Here is a 24,817-nt window from a genome sequence, read left to right as displayed (position 1 = left end):
TCGCTGAAGACAAAATGAGTGCATAAGTAAATGTGGTGAAGAGAGTGGATGGTGCCACACTATCAAAAGATATAGCATCTGGGGTCTTAAAGGCTTGAAGATAAACAGCTGCCATCTAGCTGAGGAGCAACAAAGACCACATGGATGAAGCACACCAGTCTATGTGATCATGAGGTGCTGATAGGTTCCTGGTCAAACTGTTGACTTTCAAAGTACCTGCCACCCCCTTTTACTATTCAAATATTACCCAATTTTTTCAAACCTAGCACAAATCCTCTCCTGCTTAAGCTCTGGCTCTAACGGGTCAATTCATATTACTTTCTCTCATCTTGAAACTCCATCGACATTGTTTTGTATACTGTTCATTTTCATTATTGATGATCTTACCAAATAAGAAAGAAAGAAAGAAACAAACAAAAAACCCATTGCCATCAAGTCCATTTCAACTCTGTGCTACAGAGGACAGCTGCTTCATAGAATTTCTGGAAAACCACCAGGCTTTTCCTCTGTACGTCTGCTAACCTTTCAGTTAGTAGTCCAACACAAACCATTTCTGCTGCTCCGGGATTTTACGTACTTAATACCATTCTGTTCTAATTGCTATGTCCCTGACCTCCTTGATTCAGAACATAGAGCTATATCTTAAATAACTTTTAAATTACTTATAGCCCCTCTATCCTTAAAGAGAAGGTGCTTAAAAAATATGTATGTTGTCTGTCTAAGGAATGCCCATTTCATTCAACCACTGCACAAATGAGAAACACAATGAAGAGAGTCTAATCTTTATTCCGTTCTTTCGCCAGGAAGATATGAGTAGCTGAAGTATTTGGTGCTATATATAGTTAGTTGATGTCAACTGGATGCCAGTCTTTTCAGAAAGGCTCAGTCTCCAGTTTGAGTCAGAGCTAGTGACCATGCCGTCCTGGGCTCAAGGATAAAAGCCATCAGGCCCAAGTGCCATTCATTTTCCATTTCCAGAGTCTTTTCCACACAAATTGGGAATCATCTCTGCTGAAAAGCACAGACTCCCAGTAAGGTGAGTATAATGTTTCCTAAAATGTCTTGTTAGTCAGTTATCCAAAGAGGTTCAGAGTTGTGACTCAGAAAATTGAAATTCTTTTCTTTAAGGGACAGCTGCTGATGCCAATATTAAAACGTCCCCACCAAAGAATTCTGGTTAAATCTGGTGTCCTGTCTTTATTCTAAGTTAGCTGGGATTGACGTGTACTATGATGTTGGTACACATAAAGGGCAGCCAGAACTAGGAAACAATGACAAATTAAGATATTGTGGCCACGAGAGGGAGGGGAAAGGAGGCAGCCTATTTCATTGTTTCTCACTGCCTGGTGATCTTTGAGTTACTGTTCAGTCAGATAAGACTGCGTCTGCAACTCCCAAGTCTCAGCCTGTGTTCACTATAACATTGGCTGTGAATGAATAGCGAGCTCTGTCACTAGACACACGGAGTGTGTGTGAAAGTCTTTCTGTAGAATGCAGCAGTAAATTCTCAATAAAGAACAAACATACTCTCTCTTAAAGGGGTCGCTCTAAAATACTCCCAATGAGTTCCACCACCTCAATAACGTCCCTTTATATTTTTACAGAGAACAACAAAAAAATATGCTGTCTCATAAAACCATGGTGAAGCAGAGAAAACAGCAAGCAACCGCCATCATGAAGGAAATCCATGGAAATGGTATCAGTAACAATTCTTCTTAACGTTAACATAGCATGGATCCTTTCTAACCTCATCTAATTGTTTACGGTTTACTTCCTCTAAACTCGTGCTGTTCTGTCATAACAAAGCCGGAGTGCAGAAGTGCCGATGGTATCTAATCCTTTTGTAGTCCTCCTTTCTCATTTGACAGCTATTTTCAGCTGGACAACTGCTCTAAGGAATGAACAATCTGACAGCTGATGTACACTCTGTTTCTTCTGTCTCTCACTTTATAAGTTGACACCACTCCCAATCCTTTCTCTCTTTCAAAGATAGTTCTATACGATCTCATCTCATCTTCATTGTCTATCTCTCTGGTTTATCTTGAGTGCTTATACGTCATATTACATAAATCACTCAGAATCCTCTCTCATCTTCCTTCTTTTGCAAATGGTAAAGAGGCAATTCATATTCATTGCTTATTTCCTTGACCCAAAGACCAGTCTTACTGTGCCATCATTGACATTGATTTACACTGGTTTACATATATGTATGTGTGTGTAGGCATGTAAAATCTACTTGTAGTTAATTTCCAGGGATGTCAAAAATGTTTTTGTAGTCTCAAAGTATATAACTAAAATGATAATAATAATAATTGAAATGAAATGTCAATGTTAATCCATTGTGTCCCTTTTCTTTAACTTCTGCCAAATAACTAACAAATAAGGCTGTCTATATGTCCCTTTAATTGTTAAAACGGAAGTTCAACAGTATCCATGAGCCAAGAGCTGTCATCAGTTTTCAAAGTGAAAAAGTAGATGATCTAGATTCTTTTAAAAGTTGATTTGAAGGATTTTCGGGATGCTCACTTGTTTCTCTTCTGCTAACAAAGAATGTAAACTTCCACCTGGACAGCCTCGAGACCTCAAGGCTTACACTCTGGTAGGGGCAGCAGAGAAAGGGGGTATAATAGTGTTTCGGGGGGGGGGGGTTGTTTGTTGTTAATTTTACCTTCCATGAAGCAAGCTGAGTAAAAGTAATCAAAGGTGGTTTTAGATGCCCCTCGGTCCCTGTGCGGTTACAGCGATAAAGCCCTGTTACGTTGTTTTCTGGAGTACAAAACTACCGTGCCTGATTCAACTTGTCCCCCTGTTTTTGATGATATCAAAGTAGCTTGGGATAAAATGAGGATGCTGGATGCATTCCAGAACTAAATTAATACCAACTCAAAATTTCAAAATTCATGTTTTCTTATTTCTTTTTTGTACTTACTATTTCCAATAGTTTACTTGAAAATTATGTTTGTAGTTTTCTTGGACAATAAGGCAAAAAAGTTAGATGAATGAATTTGATTTCAGACCAAATTGTTTACCTTAAGACCGGACTTTTGTTAACAAAAGCATCATAAGCATAATCAATTAATACATTTAACTCCCAGCCTAATCAAGTGTTGGCTTCTAATTTCGATGCTGGCCCAGACATCAGTGGTGACACCAGGAGGACGGACTTAACCGGGTGACACTGTCAGACACAGTGACCTCAAAATGTCTGCAACATTTCTGTGTAGTGTTTCCTGAGATGCTCATCATTTTTTATGACTTGTAGTTAGTTATAACCACAAAAACATTTTTCATAGGTCCAATTTACATAGATCAGTATAGTTTCAAGGCTAAATCTCTATATTAATTTACTTTTTGAACCTCCTAATGTACTCTGGCCCAACAGGTCATTATTATACAATGACAAAGACAGACGCTTGGAATCACAAGTTTCACCGCCAAGCATGTGCTGTTGTTTTGGGTCGCTCTGGATGTCTTTCAGAGTTGATCATTTCACCAAATTTCCTGGCATTTTAGCTATAATGCTGTGGTCATTACTATTGGGGAAACTATATCAATAACTTTTTAGAATGAAGTGGTCATTAAAGATTAAGCAGAAGAAACACCAAAAACACTTCCATTCTGTCACTAATAATGTAACTAATAATGTGATTCAATATAGAAAGGTTTTACACAATATATTTCCTAATACTCATACATTCAAGAAATATTAGATTTAAGCAATTCACTCCAACTTCACATATTGTTCTATGATTAAAATCGATAAAAAGCATTCTTGAGCATTTTGTATGATTTGATGCTGGCCAAGGTCCGTGGGTGCTGGGATGGTAGTGTGATACCATGAATTACCACTCTGGGTGGCAGGAACTCTAGTGATGCCACTTCCTGACATCAACCTATAAGGGTAACAATGGAACTATTGTTTTAATGAAATCTAAGGGAATCATTATTATATGTCTATAGGACAGTGGAGGGAGCTACTCTCTCACCCCCAGCAAGGTCTGGCCATGTAAAGCCTGTTGAAGCCCTCCTTCCCAAGATCTTGGACATTTTCCAGCCCCCTTAAGTAGAGTCACATGCTCTGCCTCTGTTGGGATGTTAAGTATTCCAGATAATGCAGAGATAGTCACAAACTCTTTCTTAACACTCCTCAGTCGAAATAGTTGTCATGCTTTCTGAAACAGCTCCATTTTAAAACACTTCCTCTAACATCTTGCAGAAAGCATGGGGTTTAGAAATCTGGAGCTAGAAGGTCATTGTTTCCAATGAGACGTGAACTTTCGAGAAACCTCTTTGGAAATTACCCTACAAATTTGTGAACACATCACAAAAATCAAAAGCAAGATCCTTTGCATTGAGTCCATTCTGACTAACAGTGAGCCTATAGGACAGTCTAGAACTGTTCTGTAGTGTTTTCAAGGCTGTAAATCTTTATGGAAGCAGAATACTACATCTATCCCATGAATTGGCTGGTGGATTTCAATACTGACCTTTCGGTTCCCAGCGAGGCACTTAACCACTACGCCGCCATGGTTCTTACTAAGCATGTAACCAAAGGCCAAACTCACTGGCATTGAGTCATTTCCAACTATAGTAAACCTACAGGACAGAGTAGAACTGCCTCTGCGGATTTCTAATATAAATCTTTACAGCAGAAAGCCTCATCATTCTCTCATAGAGCGGCTGGTGGTTTTGAACTACTGACCTTGCAGTTAGCAGCCCAAATCATAACTCACTATGCCACCAGAGCTCCTGCATTGCAGCAGTTAAAATATAAGTAATTAGAATCAAGCATGCAATTGTTTCTATCTTAGTTCTAAAGTAAATGAATCTATCTGGGCTCTTTTTTTTTTTCTGGACTCATTTAAAAAAATAAATTTATAAAGACGTTTTTCAAACATTTGCCTATCTCCTGCTCACCTATGCATCATGATTTCTTTTTCAGTATTATAATAATGCATGTATTTATATTGCTTTCCAAAATCATTTATCCTAGAGGAAAATGTGCCAAATATTCAATGAAAGGACTTATTATCTAAACTTGTGGTGAAAGTTCTGCCCAGTTCTGGTAGTTGGGAGAGACTACAGCTGGTGAACTTTTGAGATGAATCAATAGGAAATATAACACTCTCCACCAAAGAAGGAGAGTTTTACATCAGAGCAAGCATCCCACCTTCAGGAGAACTAACCTTGAAGAATCACTGTGTTATAGACTGCAGTACTTTGGAATGGGATTTTTAATTCTCATGGAATGCAGCTTTCTGGATTGTGTGGAGGTTGAAATGACCTACCCAAACTATCACCATCTTTGACCCTTAAACTCAGAACAGGAATTGGACTCCTAAAAGTAATCTTCAAGCCAAACAGCATCTATAGCCCTAGAGTAAATTCCAACACACAGCAACACTATAGCAAAGAACAGAACTACCCCCATAGGATTTCCACGGCTGTTATCTTTATGGAAGTAGACTGCACTATTGCCCAGTGAGCAGCTAGTGTCTGCAAACTTCTGACCTGTCAGTTAGCAATTGAGTGCTTAGTCAGTGGGTCATCAGGGATCCTTCAAGTCAAAGAATTGGTTGTCATTAGGTGCATTGAGTTGGTTCCAATTCATAGTGACCCTTTGTACAACACAATGAAACACTGCCCAGTGTTGCCCCATCCTCACAATTGTTCTTACATTTGAGCCCATTGTTGCAGCCACGGTGTCAATCCATCTCATTGAGGGCCTACTTCTTTTTCCCTGTCCCTCCACTTTACTGAACACGAAGTCCTTCTCCCGGGACGGGTCTCTCCTACTAACTGGCCCAAAGTATATGAGACAAAGTCTTGCTGGCTTCTCAGGAGTGTTCTGGCTGTACTTCATCCAAGCCAGATCTGATTAAGGAGCGTTCTGGCTGTACGTCTTCCGAGCCAGATCTGATTGTTCTTGTGGCAGTCCACGGTACACTCAATATTCTTTGCCAGCACCAGAGTTCAAATGCATGGACTTTTCTTCAGTCTTCCTTATTCAAGGTCTAACTTTCACGTGCACATGAGGCAATTCAAAATACTACGGCTTAGGTCAGGTACACTTTAGTCCTCAAAGTAACATCTTTGTTTTTCAACACTGTAAAGAGGTCTTGTGCAGCAGATTTACCCAATGCAATGTACTGTTTAATCTCTTGACTGCTGCTTCCATGAGCATTGATTGTCGATCCAAACAAGTTAAAATCCTTGACTGTTTCAACCTTTTCTCCATATATCATGATGTTACCTATTGATCCAGAACGTTTTTTGCCTTAAGCCTTGTGACCTTTTATAGAATAACCCACACATTATAGAATGTGTAGTTAATTAGTAATTATCTTAATTGTTTTTCAGAATATGCTGTATGGAATCCTGCAAAACCACCAATTGTTTTATACCTACTCTTCATTGATGACTATCTCCATAGCTGAAATTTTTTTGTGTTTACAACCACAATAAAACATCTACTATCTGCACATTAACAGGAAGCTGAGGAGAGAGGCAGGAGCCCTGGTGGCAAGCAGGTTACACTTATCCCGAGATCAGCATAGAACATACCTCGGGAGAACAAGGAGGCTTCCTATGTGCATCAAGGTTGACAGTCTCAGAAACCCACAGGGTCAGGTCTCATCTATCCTACATGGTCACTATGGTTCAGACGGAGCTCAATGGCAGCGAGTTTGTTGTTTTTGGTTTGTCTTTTTTGAGGAGAAAGGAGCGGGAGGAAGAGGGGAAGGTTTGTGAGAGGTTAGCAAGCTCAAGTAGAAGGCTTTCTGGCAGAGTGCTGGCAAACACAGGGCCACAGGAGTCACTGGAAGGATTCAAAGTCTCTTCTTCCAAAGAGGCTTCTCAGCTGCCTCTGCAGCCTCCACCAGGCCTAAGTGACCCCATGTCACCTTCCCTCAGACCCAGGAGCTACCCATTACTGAGGGTTTCCTCCAGGCTACACAGATCCAAACACTAAGAGGCTTGGAGCACAGCCAATGGAAAGCCCCCAACCGCACCACCATCACCCTCAGCCCCTGCTCTGCGGTGGTAATAAGTTGTGGTGGGGAAGAAAGGCTTCCCACACCATGTTGAATCCCAGACACACCTGGGGCACTGAGCCCAGGAGCGGGAGTACAAGGGAGGACATGGCTCTGTCAGGCAGAGCCATAACTCTTGGAGACCCCAATTTTCAAATAACAAACTGGACTTTGGAACCTAACCATTTCACTAAGTGAGGAAGACGTGAATTGATTCTATGCTGTCCCTCTTCCACAGCATAGTATAATTACTAGCAATACTATGAAGTGTAAAAACCTGTGAAAGATCTGTCTCTTTGGGAGCATTTTGGACTTGCCAGATTTGCGTATTATATGTTCAATAAACTTCAAGTTATTTAGAGCCTTGACTAATTTTAGTTCTATTGAAAGAGTATAAAGTAGCTAGACTAAACACAGGGTAAAAAGGCCCGAGTTGCTATAAACTATATTGTCGATGATGGTTCTTTTAGGATCATTATGACTCGGTGTCTGGAGTCCCAGGGCAGCACAGATCATTAAGAGCTTAGGGACTAATTGAAGGCACCCCAAGGTACCTAGGAAGAAAGGCTGGGCAATCTACTTCCCGAGGTTGTAGCCTTGAAAACCCTGCAGAAAGAAAGCCCCGCTCCGCAGCACACGGGTCATCATGAGTAGGGCCCGACCCAACAGCAACTGGTGTCAAATTGCACAACAGTGGTAAAACACCTCAATTCTAAAAGTATTTAAAAGGCACCCCCAGCATTACACTCAGATGTACCATCCTCCTCATCACGTCATGGACATCCATCATCATCCTAGTTATCACCATTAGGATAGCACTACCAAATGTCTTATATTCCTATTGTGATGCAACACTTCTGTTTCATATAGAAATACCTCAAGCATTGTTGCTGCCTTTCATAAGTGGTGTTCTAAGAGGCAGACAAAGGTAATTTGCATGAGGCAAGAAAATCCGGCCTATACTCATATCTGACTTCATATACGCTTGGACCCATCCATGATGATATTCTCTGGACCCACTCTTACTCATCTCTCAGTTAGTAACTCATGAAATTTGAAGCGTAAAGGAAGGAGACAAAGGGAAGGCTGAAAGAAAAAGGGTGGGATCAGTTAATAGAGAAAGAGAAGGAAATAAGAATAGAATCAGGAGAGGTGGTGTGGAGCCATTGGCATCTCTCCAGGAAAGCTAGGGAATTGGAATTTAAAAGGCCACAAAAGAACTGGGATGCTAATGTCCCCTGAAGTCAAGCACAGCTACTGCTGGCAAGTAAGAACAAGAGCTTTCTCAGTAGAGAAGACCCAGGGCTTCATACGGCTGCTTGGCCACTGGATGGTTTTCTCCTCTGGGCTCTAGGAGGCTTATTTTTTTTTTAAGTTGTCTTTTTTGTTTTTGTTTCTCCTCATAACGGGTCAACAGCTTTCCCCAGCACAAGAGGAAAACTGGGCAGACTGTTTTTGTGGTTTCGGGAAGCGACGAGGCTCTGTGGCCTGCAGACAGGAAGCCGAGGTTCTAAATGGAGTGCCTTTGCTGGTCATCCTCCCAGGATAGCTTGTTCATCAACAAACAAGGTCTAGCAAGCAGCTAGCTCTCAAAGACACAGCAGTTTCAAGACACACAATGTGGGGTTAAGGTTGAATGTATGTGTGAGACTCCCTGATGTCTTTCATATCTAGGCTCCATAAAGCCAACACATAAAACTCAATCCATCTACCTGATGGGGACAAGGGCTTATCTTTATCCCACTTTATACACACACACACACACACACACACACACATGTATACACACATATATATATATTCCCATTTTCAGGACATTGTTTGCTCTAATGATTATCAAGACTTGCACAACTGAAATCTAGAGTTACTACTTAGATAAGTAGATTAAAACAAAAAGATTGAGATCTCTTTTTAAAAAAACTAACTATCAGAATGTTAATCTATGGAAGAAATGTGAAAAGCCTGTTTTCTCTTGGGGGCCCGTTAGCCCAAGGCCCATTCATATGACTGCAGACTGAAGTAAGGTTTAAAGAAGGATGAAAATTGCCATATGGTTTCATAATCCAAGGGCTCCACAGTATGAAAAAAGAGCCCGTGTGCTGCTGTCTATGAAAGTGGAAGAAAAGTACATGCAAAAGCTTTGTATGTTTTAATGTATACTTTCTCATATTGATTTAAGTACATTTGAGAAAACTGAAAAAGAAATTCTAGTAAAAAAAGATTTAATATTTCTAATGGATTAAAAATCATTCATTTTTGTGGAAATGAATTTTATTTCATTACGACCCTGAAGTTATATGTCAATATCTCTCTATATAAAGATATTTAGCTATTCAAAAACAATTGATCCCTTGAGCTAGCAGTGACATCTATTAATTCCTATAAGCAATGGAAAGTTCTAGAACACTATAAATACACCAATGGGAAAATATCCCTTGCAATATTATTTTACTCAATGATCTAATGCGACAAAGACAACCTTCTAAGTCATTAGAGCAAGGATATTTACCCCGAATGGGACATATCATGTGTCAGGCATCAAGATGAAACGCAGTTAAGGGCCTGTGCAGGGGGTGTAGTCAAAGGCAGGGGACAGCTGGGCTTGGATGGAGTGCATCTGTTCAGTTGACAGCTTCCTTCACTTTGGAAGTTTCCGTAACAAGAGCGCTCATGCCTTAGATTCCCCAGCTCACAAATGGTTCTGGGAATCTTGCTCCAATATCCAAACTTCTACCTGGTTTGGACCAGTTCACTACTGATCTGCACCGCAAAACTGAAGCAGATCAAAATTTGTAAAATGTTAATTATATTGGAATAATGACTGGATTGGGAGATGTGGCCGAGACACGCATGGTATGCACTTTCAGGAGTCTGACGCGAGAGATTCAGTTAATGCCAGCACGATGGAGAGGGGCGCCCACTCAAAGTGGCTAATTATCAGCCACACTCAGTTCTCCCAGGGAAACAATGTGGTTGCGCTGCAGCACACGTGTTGCCCTTGTTGTTTTGTTGTTTTGAAAGAGGGAAAGTTTCCAGTAGATTGCCAACCTGTCATTTGTTCCCTCTGGTTATCCATGTGGGGCACCCACAGTTTCAAAATATACGTTCTACTCCTGTTTCACCTTATCAATCATAACCAAGCCAGGAGGAATCCGTTGGATGGTCTACCAGTTACATCGTAGATTTGACTATCAGGAAGGAAAGAAAATGAATCTTGGATAACTTACCTGATATCTTTCTTTATGCAAAGAATACTGATTGAAATATTCCCAGTATCCATTAAGCAATGTAGACATGCCTGGGAATAGTGTGCCTATAAATATTTTAACAACCGGAACCAAAACAAACAAAAAGCGCCTTGATTTGTAAAATTGCCAATTTTGATAGCGTAAATACATTCATTTTGGTCAATGTTACATTGCCAACCTGGAGGCACTAAATGCAAGGTTGAGAAGAGATGCATCATAGAACACCATTAGACAACATTTCTACCACAGATATGACAGACAGCAATCATCTTAAGAGCAGAAGAAATAATAAGAAGCAGCAAGTCTTAAAAGCATAAGAAATAGTAAGAAGTAGTAAAAGATGTTTTTAGTATTTGTTGCTATTGTAATATAACTGAATCAAAAAATTTTTTTTAACTTTAGTATTTGGCTTTTATAATGGTTGGGTTGGATATGCTTAACTTCCGGCTTACAGAATTCCTGAAAAGTTATCGATCGGTTCTTGCGAACTAGCACAGCCTTGTCCAGCACACCACTAAAGTTCGCATCCAGTACTTCTGGCCCCGGGGCTGTATGATGCCTTCCGATGAAGCAAATAAACGCCCGGTCTAATACCTAGGAAAACGGATGTGGAATGGAATCAATACCTCGAAAAGAGGTTGAGAGTTGTTTATTTTGAGCATCTTCCCCTTTTCCTTTTCACTTTACTTCTGTTCGCTGGTGGTTTAAGTATACTAGTGACCATGGATTATACCCGGTGTTCGTTTATTTGGATGTCTTAGACTTGAGGGCAAGTACATTCCCAGGGCGATGTTTGCACTTCTGCTACTCCTAGCGAGGAGTCCTCGTGGTGTAGTGGTTGCACATCGGGTTGTGATCCTCATGGTCGGCAGTTTGAAACAACCAGTAGCTTGGTCAGAGAAAGACTGGGCTTTCTACTCCCATAACAGGGGTCACGATGAGTCAGCATTGGCTCGATGGCAGAGTCTTTATCATTATTATTATTCCTGGTAGCAGCTGGAGGAACGGTTACAGTACTTTACTAAGGAGCCATGCCTTAGGGACCCACAAGGTCATTTACATTTTTAAATATTTCTTTCTGGACTTTTCCCTCTTTGGGGTCTAAACTGCCAGACTTCTGGACTTGCCTTCCTTCTCTGTCCCTCATATATCAGTATATCTTTTAGATCTACATCAGTGAGAGAATAAAAGGAATAACATTAACAGAAAAAATCAACTAGATTGAACAATCATGGAAATTTACTGGGTTAGAGGCAATCTGGCAGAAGTGGATTCAGAAGCTCCAAGATGCTATCGAAGCTGTTGTTTTGCTCCGTGAGCATGGACTTCCTTGGAGTAGGTTCATTTCAAGACTGGTTCTTCCATTATCTCAAGAACTTCCCAGCAGCCCCCTGTCCGATACACTTCTTTGGTTTCAGACAATAGAGAAAAAAAGAGCATGGGGTATCACATGACCAAGCAGAGTCTTTATATTTGCTCTCACTGGCCTTGGTTGGGTCACATGCTTGTTTCTGAACCAGCTAATAAGTCGATTAGTTCCTGTCAAGCACAGTCCAGAAAGATTGCTGTAAATCTCAGGTGTCAGGGTAAGAAATCCACTGAAGTGTATGAATGTTGTAGGAGTCCGTTGGTATTGGAGGCTTCAGGAAGAAGGAAGAGGTCTCAAGACTCTATTCCCAACTGTTTGTCCTGGACCCCAAATCAAATGTCTGTCCTAACTCGACTCTTCCCTGCTTTCTACTTCTTCAGAATTTCACTTAACTTTTTGATAACTCAAATTATCACAGGAAAACGGGGGCAGAGGGTAGCTTTCATGTTTTGCTTCGCTCGTTGAAAATCTTTCTAATCTTCATGGCTAGTGGAAAGATTCCATTGCGGTGAAAACCAATTCCCGTGCGCTCTAGTGATGCCTGCTTTGGGACTTCTGCAGTTCCGGAAAATGTTCCATTAGAAAGACGGTTCCAGGAAAAGCCCACATTTGTTTAAAATATTACATGCATGTAATTCTAGGGAGAGTTTTGATAAAGAAAAGATTTGTGAATTTTGATTTCCAGTGGAAGTATTCTCTTCCCTTTTTCCCCATAGCTAACTGAAGATTTTAAAGATGGTTTGAAAGGAGATCTCCTTCCCCAGATACACCCAAGTATTATAAGCATTCATGGGTCGCGTCTGTCCTTTGTGATCTAAAGAACACTTGCTGTTTCGATTCTGGATTCACAAGGGTGAAACAGCCGACTCCTGTCAGCGGGCTTGTCGAGAAATATTCTGAAAAGCAAGTCAGTTCTCCCTGTCATGTTCCAGAAGCCAGTCAATGAGACCCTGTCACCCCTGCAAATCCATAGTTCCCATAGAAATGGTTGGAAGCTGCCTGCGCCTCCTCTGTTCTTTCCCTCCTACTTCTCTTCCACTGACTAGCCCACCATCCCTGGGAATTCCAAATGGACGTATTTTTGTTTGTCTGTTTGTTTGTTTTGGCATACAAGGAAGCCAGACAAGGAGATGCTGTGCTGCATTAGAAAGGGCTGTAATTTTTTAATTAAACTTTTTAAAAGATAATTGTAGCTTCACAAGAAGTAGAGGGAGAAAAATAGCCTAGCTATGTCATGTACCTTTACCCAGTTCCCCCCAAGGGTAACATCTTGCAAAACTGTAACGCATATCACAATCAGGATATTGATACAGTTAAAATCCAGACCATTTCCATGACCACAAGAATCCCTCATGTTGTCTTCTTCTAGACCTACCTTTTCCTTAATCCCTTACAACTATAATATCTTCTCAATTTCTATATATTTTCTATATTTAAATTTCATATACATAGAATTATGCAGTACATAACCTGTTGAGAGTTTTGTTTTGTTTTCACTCTGTATAACCCTCCAGGCATTCCCTCAGGGGCCGTATGTCTCAATAGTTTGTTCCTTCCATCGTTGAATAGTGTTCCATTGCATAGTGTTCCGTAGTGTGGATGTGCTGGGCCATAGACATCTAGGTGGCTTATGGCTTTTAATGTTTGTTTATTTATTCTAGGAGTAAAGTTTCTATGGCTATTCATGTACAAGTTTTTGTGTGAATATACATTTTCATTCCACTGTGATACATGTCCAGGAGTATAACCACTGGTAGTTGCATTTTCATTTAAAATAATCTACAGAACTGTTTCCCAGTGTAGCTGTGTGTGTCGTTTTACATTTCGATCAGCAATGTCTGAGTGACCAGGTTTCTCCAGATTTCACTGGCATTTGATGTTATCATTTTTCCGTTCTTTCAGACGCGTTGCTAAGGATGTAGTGAAAGAGTATTTTACTTTTAATTTACATTTCCCTGGTGGTGTAGTGGTTACCAGTTAGGCTGCCAACTACAAGGTCAGTGGTTCAAAACCAACAGCCACTCCGAGGGAGAAAGGTGAAGCTTTCTACTCCAGTAAAGGGTTCTACGTCTTGGAAACTCACACGGGAAGTTCTACCCTGTCCTCCGGGGTCCACTCAAGGACAGTGGGATCTTGACTAGCTGATGATGCTGAGCATCTTTTCATGAGCTTATTTGCTTCCCTAAAGTTTCTTCAGTGAAATATTTCTCCTGATCCTTTGCTCATACTCTAGTTGGAACATTTGTTTCTTCGCTGTTGAATTTTGAGAGTTTGTTGTTGTTTTTAATACGTTTTGCTTTTTAGCTCTTGGTCAAACTTTGTAGTTTGCAAATATTTTATCTCACTCTGGGCTGGTCTTTTCATTTTTTTTATCAGGACCTTACTCAGAACAAAAGTGTTAGTTTTTATAGTCTAATTTATCAAATTCTCCTTTATGGATTGTGCTTTTGATTTTAAATACAACAACCAATTACTAAGTCTTGGCTCCTAGAGATATAATCATGTGATTTTATTTTTCCTTAGCCCATTTAAATGGTAAATTACATGGATTCAGATTTCAATACTGAGCTTGCTTCAGTCTTGCTTCAACCACCAAACATAATTTAGAACACTCAAGGAGAGAAAGGCAGAAGTGCCGGTTGTTATCTGGACATCGTTTTGCTGTTTTCCTACTTGATGCTTCAAGTTTCCTTCCTTCATTTTTTTTTCTTTTGGTTTAGAGATATTTCTTTCTAGGTTCTATGTAGGTTAGCCTACTGGCAATAAATTCTATAAAATTTTCTTCATATAAGAATATTTTTATTTCTTTATCATGCCTAAAAGGTTGTTTTGCTGTGTATAAGAGTTTTGGATTAACAATTCTTCCCTTCCAGCACCAGAAAAGTATTGTGCCATTTTCTTTTGGCCTTTGTGGTTTCTGCTGAGAGATGTACTACAATGCTAACGGTTTTTCTCCCATAAGCAAAATGTAATGTTTACCGGACAGCTTTCAAAAAAAAGTTCTTTAGTTTTAGAAATGTAATTATTATTTGTTTTGTAGCATTATTGTGGCTTATCCTATTGGGGAACACTCATCTCTTGGGTTTGTAGATTTATGTTTTTTGCCAAATTTAGAAGGTTTTCAGCCATTGATTTCATTGGAGTATGCTTTAAATCTCACCTTCTTTCTCTACTCCCCTGAGGTTTTGGTGACATGAATATCCATCTTTGTCATGGTCCTAAGGGTCCCTAAAGCTCTTCTCAGCCTTTCGCACGGTCTGTTTTCCCCCTATTGTTCCATCTCCACGCTCCCCAAGTCCCTCTCCTCTCGTCTTCCCATCCCCCCATGCAGCTCATCCACAGAGCTTTTCGTGTTAGTTGTTAAGTTTTCAATTCTAAAACTCCCTCTGCTTCTTCTTTGTATCTTTTCTTTCATGAGACTTTCTACGTATTCACTAAAGCATTCTTTTTTATTACTAGAATGCATGTAATTGCTTATTGATGCATTTCTATCATGGCTATTTTAAAAATCTTTGTCACATAATTTTCACATGTCTCTCCTCTTGATGTTGGCATCTCTTTTTTATTTGCAATTCTTGCTACAAAAATTATGATTTTTTAAAAAGTCTGGTCTACCTTCTCTGTATCTCTCAGAGTTTCTGTACATATATTTTTATACATAATGTCTAAGGATTTTAGTTTTACTTTGTGAATAAAATTTTAAAATATATGCCAATCCTATCATCTCAGAAGCAAAAGCCTTGATATTATGATTTTTATAATAACTGGAGCACCTTTACATGTAAAACATATAAACAAACTGAGGTTTTATAAATAAAATAGGGAGAGAGTCTAATATAAAATTTTACTGTTTTACCCCTAAGCACCCAAAAAGTCTAGTTATTATGGTTGTCACATCATCAAAGTATGCTGCCTTAGAAGACCCAGAACAAACAAGCAATAAAACATATTATTGAGAATGAGGGGGCTTGGAGCAGAGACCCCAAACCCATCTATAGACAATAGGAAATCCCCTCACTGAAGGGTTACAAGGAAGGGATGAGTCAACCAGGGCACAGTACAGCACCAATAGAACACACACTATTCCTCTGGTTCTTTGAGGCTTCCTCACCCCCACTATCATGACCCCAGTCCTGCCTCTCAGTTCTGACTAGACTGGAGCATGTACACTGGTACACATAAGAGCTCATGACATGGAATCCAGGTCAATAAACCCCTCAGGAACAGAAATGGGAGTAGGGATAGATGTTGGGTAGAGAGAAAGAGGTGGGGGTGGGAGACAGAGGGACCCAATTGCAATGATCGATAAATAATTCCCACCAACCCAGGGGGATGAACAAGAGAAACTTGGGTGAAAGGAGACAGTGGTTGGTGTAAGCTATGAAAACAATAAGAAATTATAATTTATCAATGGGTCATGAAGGTGGGGGGAAAAAGAGGAGCTGATACCATGGGCTCAAATAGAAAGTAAATGTTTAGAAAATGCTGATGGCAACATGTATACAAATAGGCTTGATATAATGGATGTATGGATTGTTATGAGATCTGTAAAAAACCCCCAATAAAATGGCCCCAGTTTTCTCAGTTAATAGCAATTTAACAGAATTCCTAGTGACAAAAGGATGGACTGGGATGTATAAGAATTCCTAACTGTCATCTACATTAAACAAGCAAGTGGAAGAGTCCCTTTTTTTTTCTGATTTTTGAAAGGGAATTCATTCCTGGAAGTAGAAAATAACACTGATTTGTTAAATGATTAATGCTTACAGTAAAAGGTGGGACATACAACAGAATCAAGTCATTGTTTTTCATGGTATTACAGCAACAAACATGAATACCTATGAGGAGGGATTTTAAGAACGAGATTTACAGAAATTGTATCTGAGCTGGGTTTGGAAGGATTTGTCCTTCAATAGTTACCAAGGTCTACTATAGACTGACTCCATGATTGGTACCAGATGCAGAATAAATATTATTTTGATAATGACAGGGAATTGGGGTGGGATGGAGTGGTGGGGTAGATATTCCAGGAATAGAAATGGCATTAGCTAAAACATAAAATAGTTGGGAGCTAAATACAACTTATTTAGATGCCTGACATAAAGTTGTTTGAAATTCACTCGGTCTGGAAAGATTAAATATTCCTACTGATAGTGGCAGCTAACATCCGTCCACTCTCTCTACATCCCAGGCATAAAAGCATATGGTTTATATTACCGGAGGAAGACGGGCTTTCTACTCCCATAAACAGTTACAGTCTCAGAAACCCACACGGTCGCTCTCTGTAGGCAATGACATGATGGCAGTGAGTTTGTAGATTTGGGGTTTATACTAAGCCTTTTAAATATATCCTGATATCAAACCAACATGATAGGTATTAGCCACATCTTAGAGGTGTGGAAATCGAGATTGTTGAGAAAATAAATCGAAGGCTCTATAATCAGGGAGTTAGCAACCTGCGGATCCAGGGTTCCAACACAGCATCCTGATCTCAAGAATCGCTGTGTGATCACCACACCAGCCGATACTCCTTCCCACACTGCCATCAAGTCAAATCTGGAAACTTAGAAAAGCATAAAGAAAGGCTTACCTTGGATTTTCATGCGCATCGATGTTGTTTTACAGATATAGATGGCATAGACCTGGGCAAAAAAGTCAGCATCCCCAGAGACATCATGCTGGAAGAATTATCCCATCTCAGTAACCGTGGCGCCAGACTCTTTAAGATGCGTCAAAGAAGATCTGACAAATACACATTTGAAAATTCCCAGTACGAATCTAAAGCACAGATGAAGGTAGGTATTAATGGATGGTGTGGTGGCTAAACGAACGGGCAGCATTTCTAAAGGTGGACTTGTGCTAGAGCAGTGTTGCCCCAAGTGGGTGATACCTCTTCCTGGGGGGTACTGGAACAACGGGGAGGGGTGCAGACGGCTGCAAACGCAAATACATACACTTTATCCTGGATTATGGGCTATCGTGCAAATGCTTTTAACTGCCAAGGGGATGCTGAGTATTTTTTTTTTTTTTTTCTGAAAAAGGGCCAAATGTGATTGGGAGCAGACATATAATAGTCTCAGAGAAGTATGATACATCTTTTCAGTTTTGCACTTTATTTCATGATAAGGAATCGTTTAGGTAGGTAAACAAAAGGAGTACTGTACATGATATGAGTATCTTTTCTTCATTCGATAAGGGCATGGTAAGCTCAGAGATCTGGCACTGGCGAGTTAGTCTGGTCTGCCCAGAGCAGGGACAGCGTGAGAAGAGAGGTGGTACGGAATGTTTCATGGCCTTATCACCACTAGTTACATGTGTGGCATGAAAATGCGTCCAAAGCACACACAGCTCCTCACAGGAAGTACCAGTGTTTCACCGGCTGAATGCGGCCTGGCTCTGAATCATGCCTGGGAGTTAGAGACGCTCTCAGTCTCGTCACAAAGCAAACATTCCCCATTAACTCTGGGGCCGGTGTGGACTTAACTCTTTGGACAAAGGTTTTCCACAACAGAAAGCGAATTAAAAAAAAAAAAAAAAAGCAAACAAATACAATAATTAGCCTATATTATTCTACACTTGGTAAAATAAAAACAAAAACTTACTGCCAGGGAGTCAATCATGACTCAAGGCAACACAGAGTAGAACTTCCCCTGTGGGTGTCTGAGGCCGGGAGGTTGGAACTGCTGGCCTGCATGGAGCCCCCCACAGCACTGGGACTTCTCATGCCTTGTATTCACACGGCATTTGCTTCAGCTGTCATCTGGCGTGATCTTAGAGGAAGACGGTCACAATAAGTGAGTAATGAGCTTTATTGTTGTTGTTAGGTGCCCTCGAGTCATTTCTGACTCATGCAATCCTCTGTACAACAGAAAGAAGCACCGCTGAGTCCCGTGCCATCTCACCAATGTTCCTGGGCTTGAGCCCATCCGTTTTGGGGTTTTCTGTTCGAGCTCATTCAATATAAACTACTCAATATTTGGGATACGACCTCACTCTCACTGCCATCCAGTCGGTGCCGGCTCACAGTAACCCTACAGGACGGAGTAGAACTGCCCCTGTGAGTTACTGAGACTGTAACTCTTTACAGGGGTTGAAAATTCTGTATTTCTCCCTCAGAGCAGATGTGGTTTTCAAATTGCTGTCCTTTCAGTTTTCAGCCCAACTCAGAACCACTATTCCACCACGGCTCCTATGAATACTATCTAGATATAACCAAACACCTTGTGAGTTAACTTGACTGGGCCTGAAGGCTTAGGGCCGCCACCTTGCAGGCCAGCTCAGTCAATTGGGGTAGCATTGTTCCTAACGATGATGCTCCTCATCTTAGTGAGTAGCCATCTCAGGTCTTAAAAGTTCATAAGCTGACAACTGAGATGCATGGCCAGATCTCTTTTGTCTGGATGAAAAGAGAACGGAGAAAATAAAATATTCAAATTAAGAAACTGGCGCACAGGACCTAGTCTGAGATCAAAACTAGATGGTGTTTGACTACCACTGTCAACTGCTCTGACCAGGGACACAAAAGTAGGCCCCAGCTAACAAATTCCTATCAAAACACCAGACTTATTGGACTGATAGAGACTAGAGGATCCCCCCGCCCAAGACTATCACCTCCAGTGATACCATTTGAACTTAGAACTAAAGCCACTCCCCGTGTTTACCTGTCATCCAATAATAGATTGGCTTTTCAAATAAACAATATCATGAATATTGTGCTGACTTAAATAATCAACGACACGAGGCCAAATGGTGAGCACGAGTGATGAGAAACTAAGAAAGAACAGGGGACTGAGCTTAATGGAAACATAACCAAAAGAAATGGGAATAATAAGAATTTTGACACACTGTGGAAATTGTAACTTCTGTCATAGAACAAGTTGTGTAAAAAGTGTTCAATGGAAGCCTAATCTGCTATGCAAACTTTCACCTAAAATACAGTAATATATATATTTGGAAAAATCAAACACAAATCATGAAGATTGGACAGATCATGCAGTGATCCTAAACCTAAAGAGGTTATAGAGAGTACAATTAATATAAGACTTATTTACCGAGGTTTGTGCATCTAGATATGAAAAGTCTGTTAATTTACTTATGAAGTTAAGACTGATATTTTACAAACAGCCTTTATTAATAAGCTATTTTGAATGAACATCTAGTTTCCTTATAAAAACCAAAACAACAATCTAATTATACCAGAAGATTCTAGAATAGGTACTAAGATGCATTATATAATCTAATATCTACATCCATGAATCCATGTCCCAAATTTCAATTTCCTTCCTTTTAGTTACATTTCTGGCTAACATTAGATGTTGACAGCGTTCCCTCCCCCCCTTTTTTTTTCATGTCAGTGAACATCCTTCAACACTCATGGACTAAAGCTAGTTATAATTATTGATTTGGTTAGACATCAAGTCTTAGCCAACTACGGTATTTACATTTGTGAGAGATGGTTTTTCATTTAAAGTCACGAATAAATATAATGCTATGTTACCCTATAATTATACCCAGAATCCTCTTAGCCGAAAAGTCTGTGGCTAATACAATAAAAGCCTAAAATAATCCCCGGCCTCTCTGATAGCGTTTGGTTATGTAATCATATTCTTTCAATGACAACAACAGAGAAGAATTAAATACATTGACTTAAGAAAAGTCTTTGAAAAGTCACCTACAAGTTTAGACATTCGAAATAAATGAACTTGCCAGTGTTCCTATCTTTGATTTACCTTCGCCATTCTCTAAGAGTAATGCTTTGATTACAGTTCTGGAGCAATGTACACGACTTAACATGTCTTCTCATTCCCAGAATTTCAAATTATTGTCAATAATCCCATAGACTCATGATTGAAACTTCTAGTTAGATATAAAGTCTATACCTCTATGTAGTCACAATTTTTCAAGGTTCCTAAAACATTCACCCATTGCCATCAAGTGGAATCTGACCTCCAGTGACCTCCAGGGCAGAGCAGAGTCATTTCATAGAGCTTCCCAGGCTGTAATCTTAATGGAAACCGATGACCACACTTTTCTCCATTGAGTTGCAGGTGCACTCAAACCACTTACTTTGTTAGCACAAACCACTGTGCTCCCAGGGCTCCTTCCTGGAAAATTGGGTGCTGGGGAAATAACGTGAGCAACACAGTTATTAGTTGTCATCAAACTGATTCTGCTTCATGGCGGCCCACGTGTGCAGGGCCAACCTGCTCCATCGTGCTTTCAGGGCTGTGACCTCTCAGAAGGAGATCACCAGGCCTGTCCTCCTCGATGCTGTTGCCTGGGTTTGAACCAACAACCACGTGGCTAAAGATCTAGTGCTGAACCATCTACACAGCCCTAGGTCTCATAAATGAGCAATAGATGCTCGCAAGGAACGCAAAGCAATAAATAATACTAATTCTTGCAATTATGTCACAGTTCATGAATTTACACAGCATAGTCTAAGTCCGACAAAATTCACACTGGCATCTTTAGATGGAGGCCTGGTGCTGTAGTGGTTGCGAGCTGGGCTGCTAACCAAGAGGTCAGCTGTTCAAATCCATCAGCTGCTCTGTGGAAGAAAGGTGATGTTTTCTGCTCCTGTAAAGAGTTACAGTCTCAGAACCCACAGGGGCAGTTCTACCCTGTCCTCTAAGGTTGCTGCTATAAGAGTGAGAACTGACTCGATGGCATTGAGTTTGGAGCATTTTCAGAAATGAAGACAATGGTATTCAAGAACAAATGTTTTTATTTAAGCAACACTGTAATAAGGAAAACTGAACTCTAGCTCTCAGAATTCTAGAGTCCTTGGCACCAACATCCATCATGGTGTAAATAAAGGCAACTCTGGACTGGGAACAAAGAGACCAAGGTTCTCTCTTGGGTCTCTCACTGGCTGTGTCGGAACCTGTTTCTTTGTCTTTGGGAGCCTGATTTTTCTTTTGTTTGTTCAACTTACAAATGACAGGTATAGCTTCATATACTATCTAAGGTGCCTTCCGACTCTAATAATATACATGTTTTCTAATCTTAATGCTGAAGAGTACCTGAACAACGAATCATTGAGGAAGAAGGTGAGTCCAATTACCTGGTGATGTCTTCACGTGTCACACTGTAGATTGCAATGTGAAGCATTCCTAACATGACAGGCATTTTCACAACACTGTTGGGTCTAGCTCCATTTCCAGTCATCCATTTATATTTTTGGTATACATGTCTTGAGTATATATGCCTACTGTGTTCCTGATACTGTTTGGGAACTCAATGATAAGCAAATACATCCTTTCTGCTTAGTGATGGCCCAACCAAATAATAACGGAAGATAAAAATGAACCATTTCATTAAAACCTAGCTCTAGAATTATTTTCATATTGATGTATAATGCATTGATCTGATTTATTGACAACCTTTCCTAGAATAAGCTGCTATTTTTCTTGGTTCCATGGGTTATGTAGGCATAATTATTTAACTTATAGCAATGTATTCCTTATTTTAGTACAATGTTGAGAACATCATAAAGTTATAAACCAGTTTCCTAGTAGCTGATGCCATTTGTTCAAATATTCAGTATCATTCTGAAAACTGAAAAAAAAAAAGTGCCACTTTGTCTAGTATGCTTAGCAGATGTGAGTTTATTTTAAAGTTATGGGTCATTGGCATATTCAAGCCAGACAAGCCTTCTGACATAGACGATAAAAAACAAAACACGTTTCTTAAAAAGAAATAAAGAAACATTGCTTACTACACAAGCTGAAGTTTTAGGCCTGGTTCATAAACTGTTTGTAATCTATTTATTGACTATGGGCTTTTTTAACTACTTAGAACTCTTAAAACTGAGTAAAATGAAAGTATACTATAAAAAGGGAATTCTGAAATAAGACTAAACTAAATATAATGGAGATTTGAATGATTTTACTTTGCTCAAAGCGTAGTTTCCATTGTATATTTGGCACAAAGTATAAGGCACATCTAAAAAGCTTCCACTTGTATTGGCATTTCAAATCATGAAATATAGATTTTATATATTTTTGTAACTTACCTGTTTAAAACCTATAAGAACCTGCTCTAGTTTTATTTTCTTTAAGGGTCAGCTTAACTGAAATAAAGGAAACACAATTCCATTTGTCCTCTCAACCTTTTCTGAAGGGAATCACACACGTTAGAACTCTGTACTTTAAGGTTGTGTCATAAGACAAATATGTCACTACCTAACCATGATAGACTTTGTTTGTATAGCTAGCACTGACACTAGATGTACTTGGGTGTCTCCCAAAAATGAATGACTAGCCAGAAAGAGCTTATTTTCCTGTTCATCGTTAATCTCCAGAGAAAGACCTACACGGACAGTCAATGTTAGGATTTTTATCAATTAATGTCAGTAGGATAATTTACAAATGTAGGTGAAATTCATGACAGGAACACATTCCAGGAATTTAGCAAGGCAGTTACCTACACACCATACATCTAAGCTTCATTTATCAAAACTGCTTTTTAATTGATAATTAATGTTGGTAGTAACCGCCCTCTCTTTTTAAGCAGTGATGTAGATCCAGAAGTACAATTTAAAGACACAGGCCTAGTCAATTGTGCCAAACCCTGGAAATAAATTCACATGTAAAGCACTGAATTATATCTTTAGCAATCGATACTTGAGAAAAGTCTGTTGAGTGTACTAAACACACTGAGATCAAGTTGATTCCAACACAGCAACCCTGTAGAGCAGAGTAGAACTCTCCCATAGAGTTTCCAAGGTTGTAAGCTTGACAGAAGTACACTGCCACAACTCTCTCCTATGGAGTGGCTCCTATGGTTTGAACCTCTGACTGTTAGGTTACCAGCCAAGCACTTAACCACTGCACAACCAGAGCTACTAATATGCTCATAGAACTACAGAAAAGTGTTGCAATTAGATTTAAACCAGATTATAAACCATTTGGGATCCAAAAATAACATAAGGGAACAAGAAAACTTAGTCAACAGGAACAAACAAGAAAGGTCATGAGAAGGTAGAAAGGATGTATTGAAGGGTTGAGAAAATACAAACTATAACAGACCTTTCTAGGCAGTTAAGATAATTAAAAGGAAGGAGGGAAAATAAGATGGATCTTGGATTTGTTTGCTAAAGAAAAAGAGAGGGGGGGGGTTCAAGCCAGGGAAATAGTCATGCTAATGGCTTAGGGTAGCAATGGGGAGCTGGCTTCTGGAAAAGCTCAGGAAGCCCTAAGAGGTAACATGGACAAGGTGAGGAGACGGTCTTGTTACTGGGCTTGGGGTTCGACTTTTCTTCTTCTTTTTTTTTAAACACACAGTAAGGAATGATTTTCAGGAGCACTGACTGAAAAAGAAATACTAAAATAATAATAAAATAAGCCTTTACTGCCAATTCTGACTCATAGCAACCCAATAGGACAGGGTACAAATGCCCCTGTGTGTCCCCAACAGGAGTAGAAAGCCTTGTCTTTGTCTCACAGAGCAGGCTGGCCTCTCCTGGGGACTATCCTTGAGTCAAAAATCCAAAGGTGGGAAATCATGCAGGATATCAGGGGAACCCAAATGGTTTGTTTTGACCAAAGCCTGAGAATACTTAATTTTTTAACTATAAAATATTAATATGAAATTTTATGTAAACATCTAAAATTCTATTACAGTCCTAATCCAGTTGTTTAAAAAGAACAAGCTATTTGTTAATGACATATATATAAATTTGTGGTATATATTTATAAATAACTCAAAAAATTTTTCTTTAAAATATTTTTAATTTTTTTAAACTAAAGAATTAGGTCTCTAGTTAATATTTTAAAGGCACATTTTGGAGAATCCTTCTCTGGTACCTTCTCTAATAATATCTTTGTGAGGTTTAATGTATAACAGAAATATCGAAACCTTAAACATTTTTCATCATATTCAAACTCAAACCAACTACTATGTTTATACTTGACTGCATCCTGAACAAAGTCTAAATACTTATCCCTGCACTCAGAGCTACCTATCTAGTTGGAAGAATTGGGGAGTATTTGCCACTAAGTGCTGGAAGGTTTACACTTCAAGCCAGATTATCAATCTTTTACAAATATTATTCATGAAGGTTTCATGTTAACATTTGCATTATCTGCTCTGATTAAAATAGGGGTTAGGTAAAGTGGACACAGAACAGAGGGGTAAATTTGGGCCAGGACATAGTGATTTCAAGG

The 24,817-nt window shown here is 39.6% G+C and overlaps 1 protein-coding gene across 1 annotated transcript in view; it reads left to right on the top strand.

Annotated features, from left to right (window-relative positions):
- Window positions 1-878: 878 nt before the first annotated feature.
- The window catches only part of MYOZ2 (myozenin 2), a 38,099-nt gene continuing 14,160 nt past the window's right edge, over window positions 879-24,817 (top strand). The window contains exons 1-3 of the mRNA XM_004715948.2: window positions 879-1,036; window positions 1,605-1,696; window positions 17,274-17,443. Of these exons, the coding sequence (XP_004716005.1) occupies window positions 1,621-1,696; window positions 17,274-17,443 (246 nt within the window). The 5' untranslated portion in view covers window positions 879-1,036; window positions 1,605-1,620. The remainder of the gene's footprint in view (window positions 1,037-1,604; window positions 1,697-17,273; window positions 17,444-24,817) is intronic.

Source organism: Echinops telfairi, unplaced genomic scaffold (genome assembly GCF_000313985.2).
Source record: "Echinops telfairi isolate 266 unplaced genomic scaffold, ASM31398v2 ScPeMD7_5927;HRSCAF=6808, whole genome shotgun sequence".
NCBI lineage: Eukaryota > Metazoa > Chordata > Mammalia > Afrosoricida > Tenrecidae > Echinops > Echinops telfairi.
This window is presented reverse-complemented; position numbering and strand designations above follow the sequence as displayed.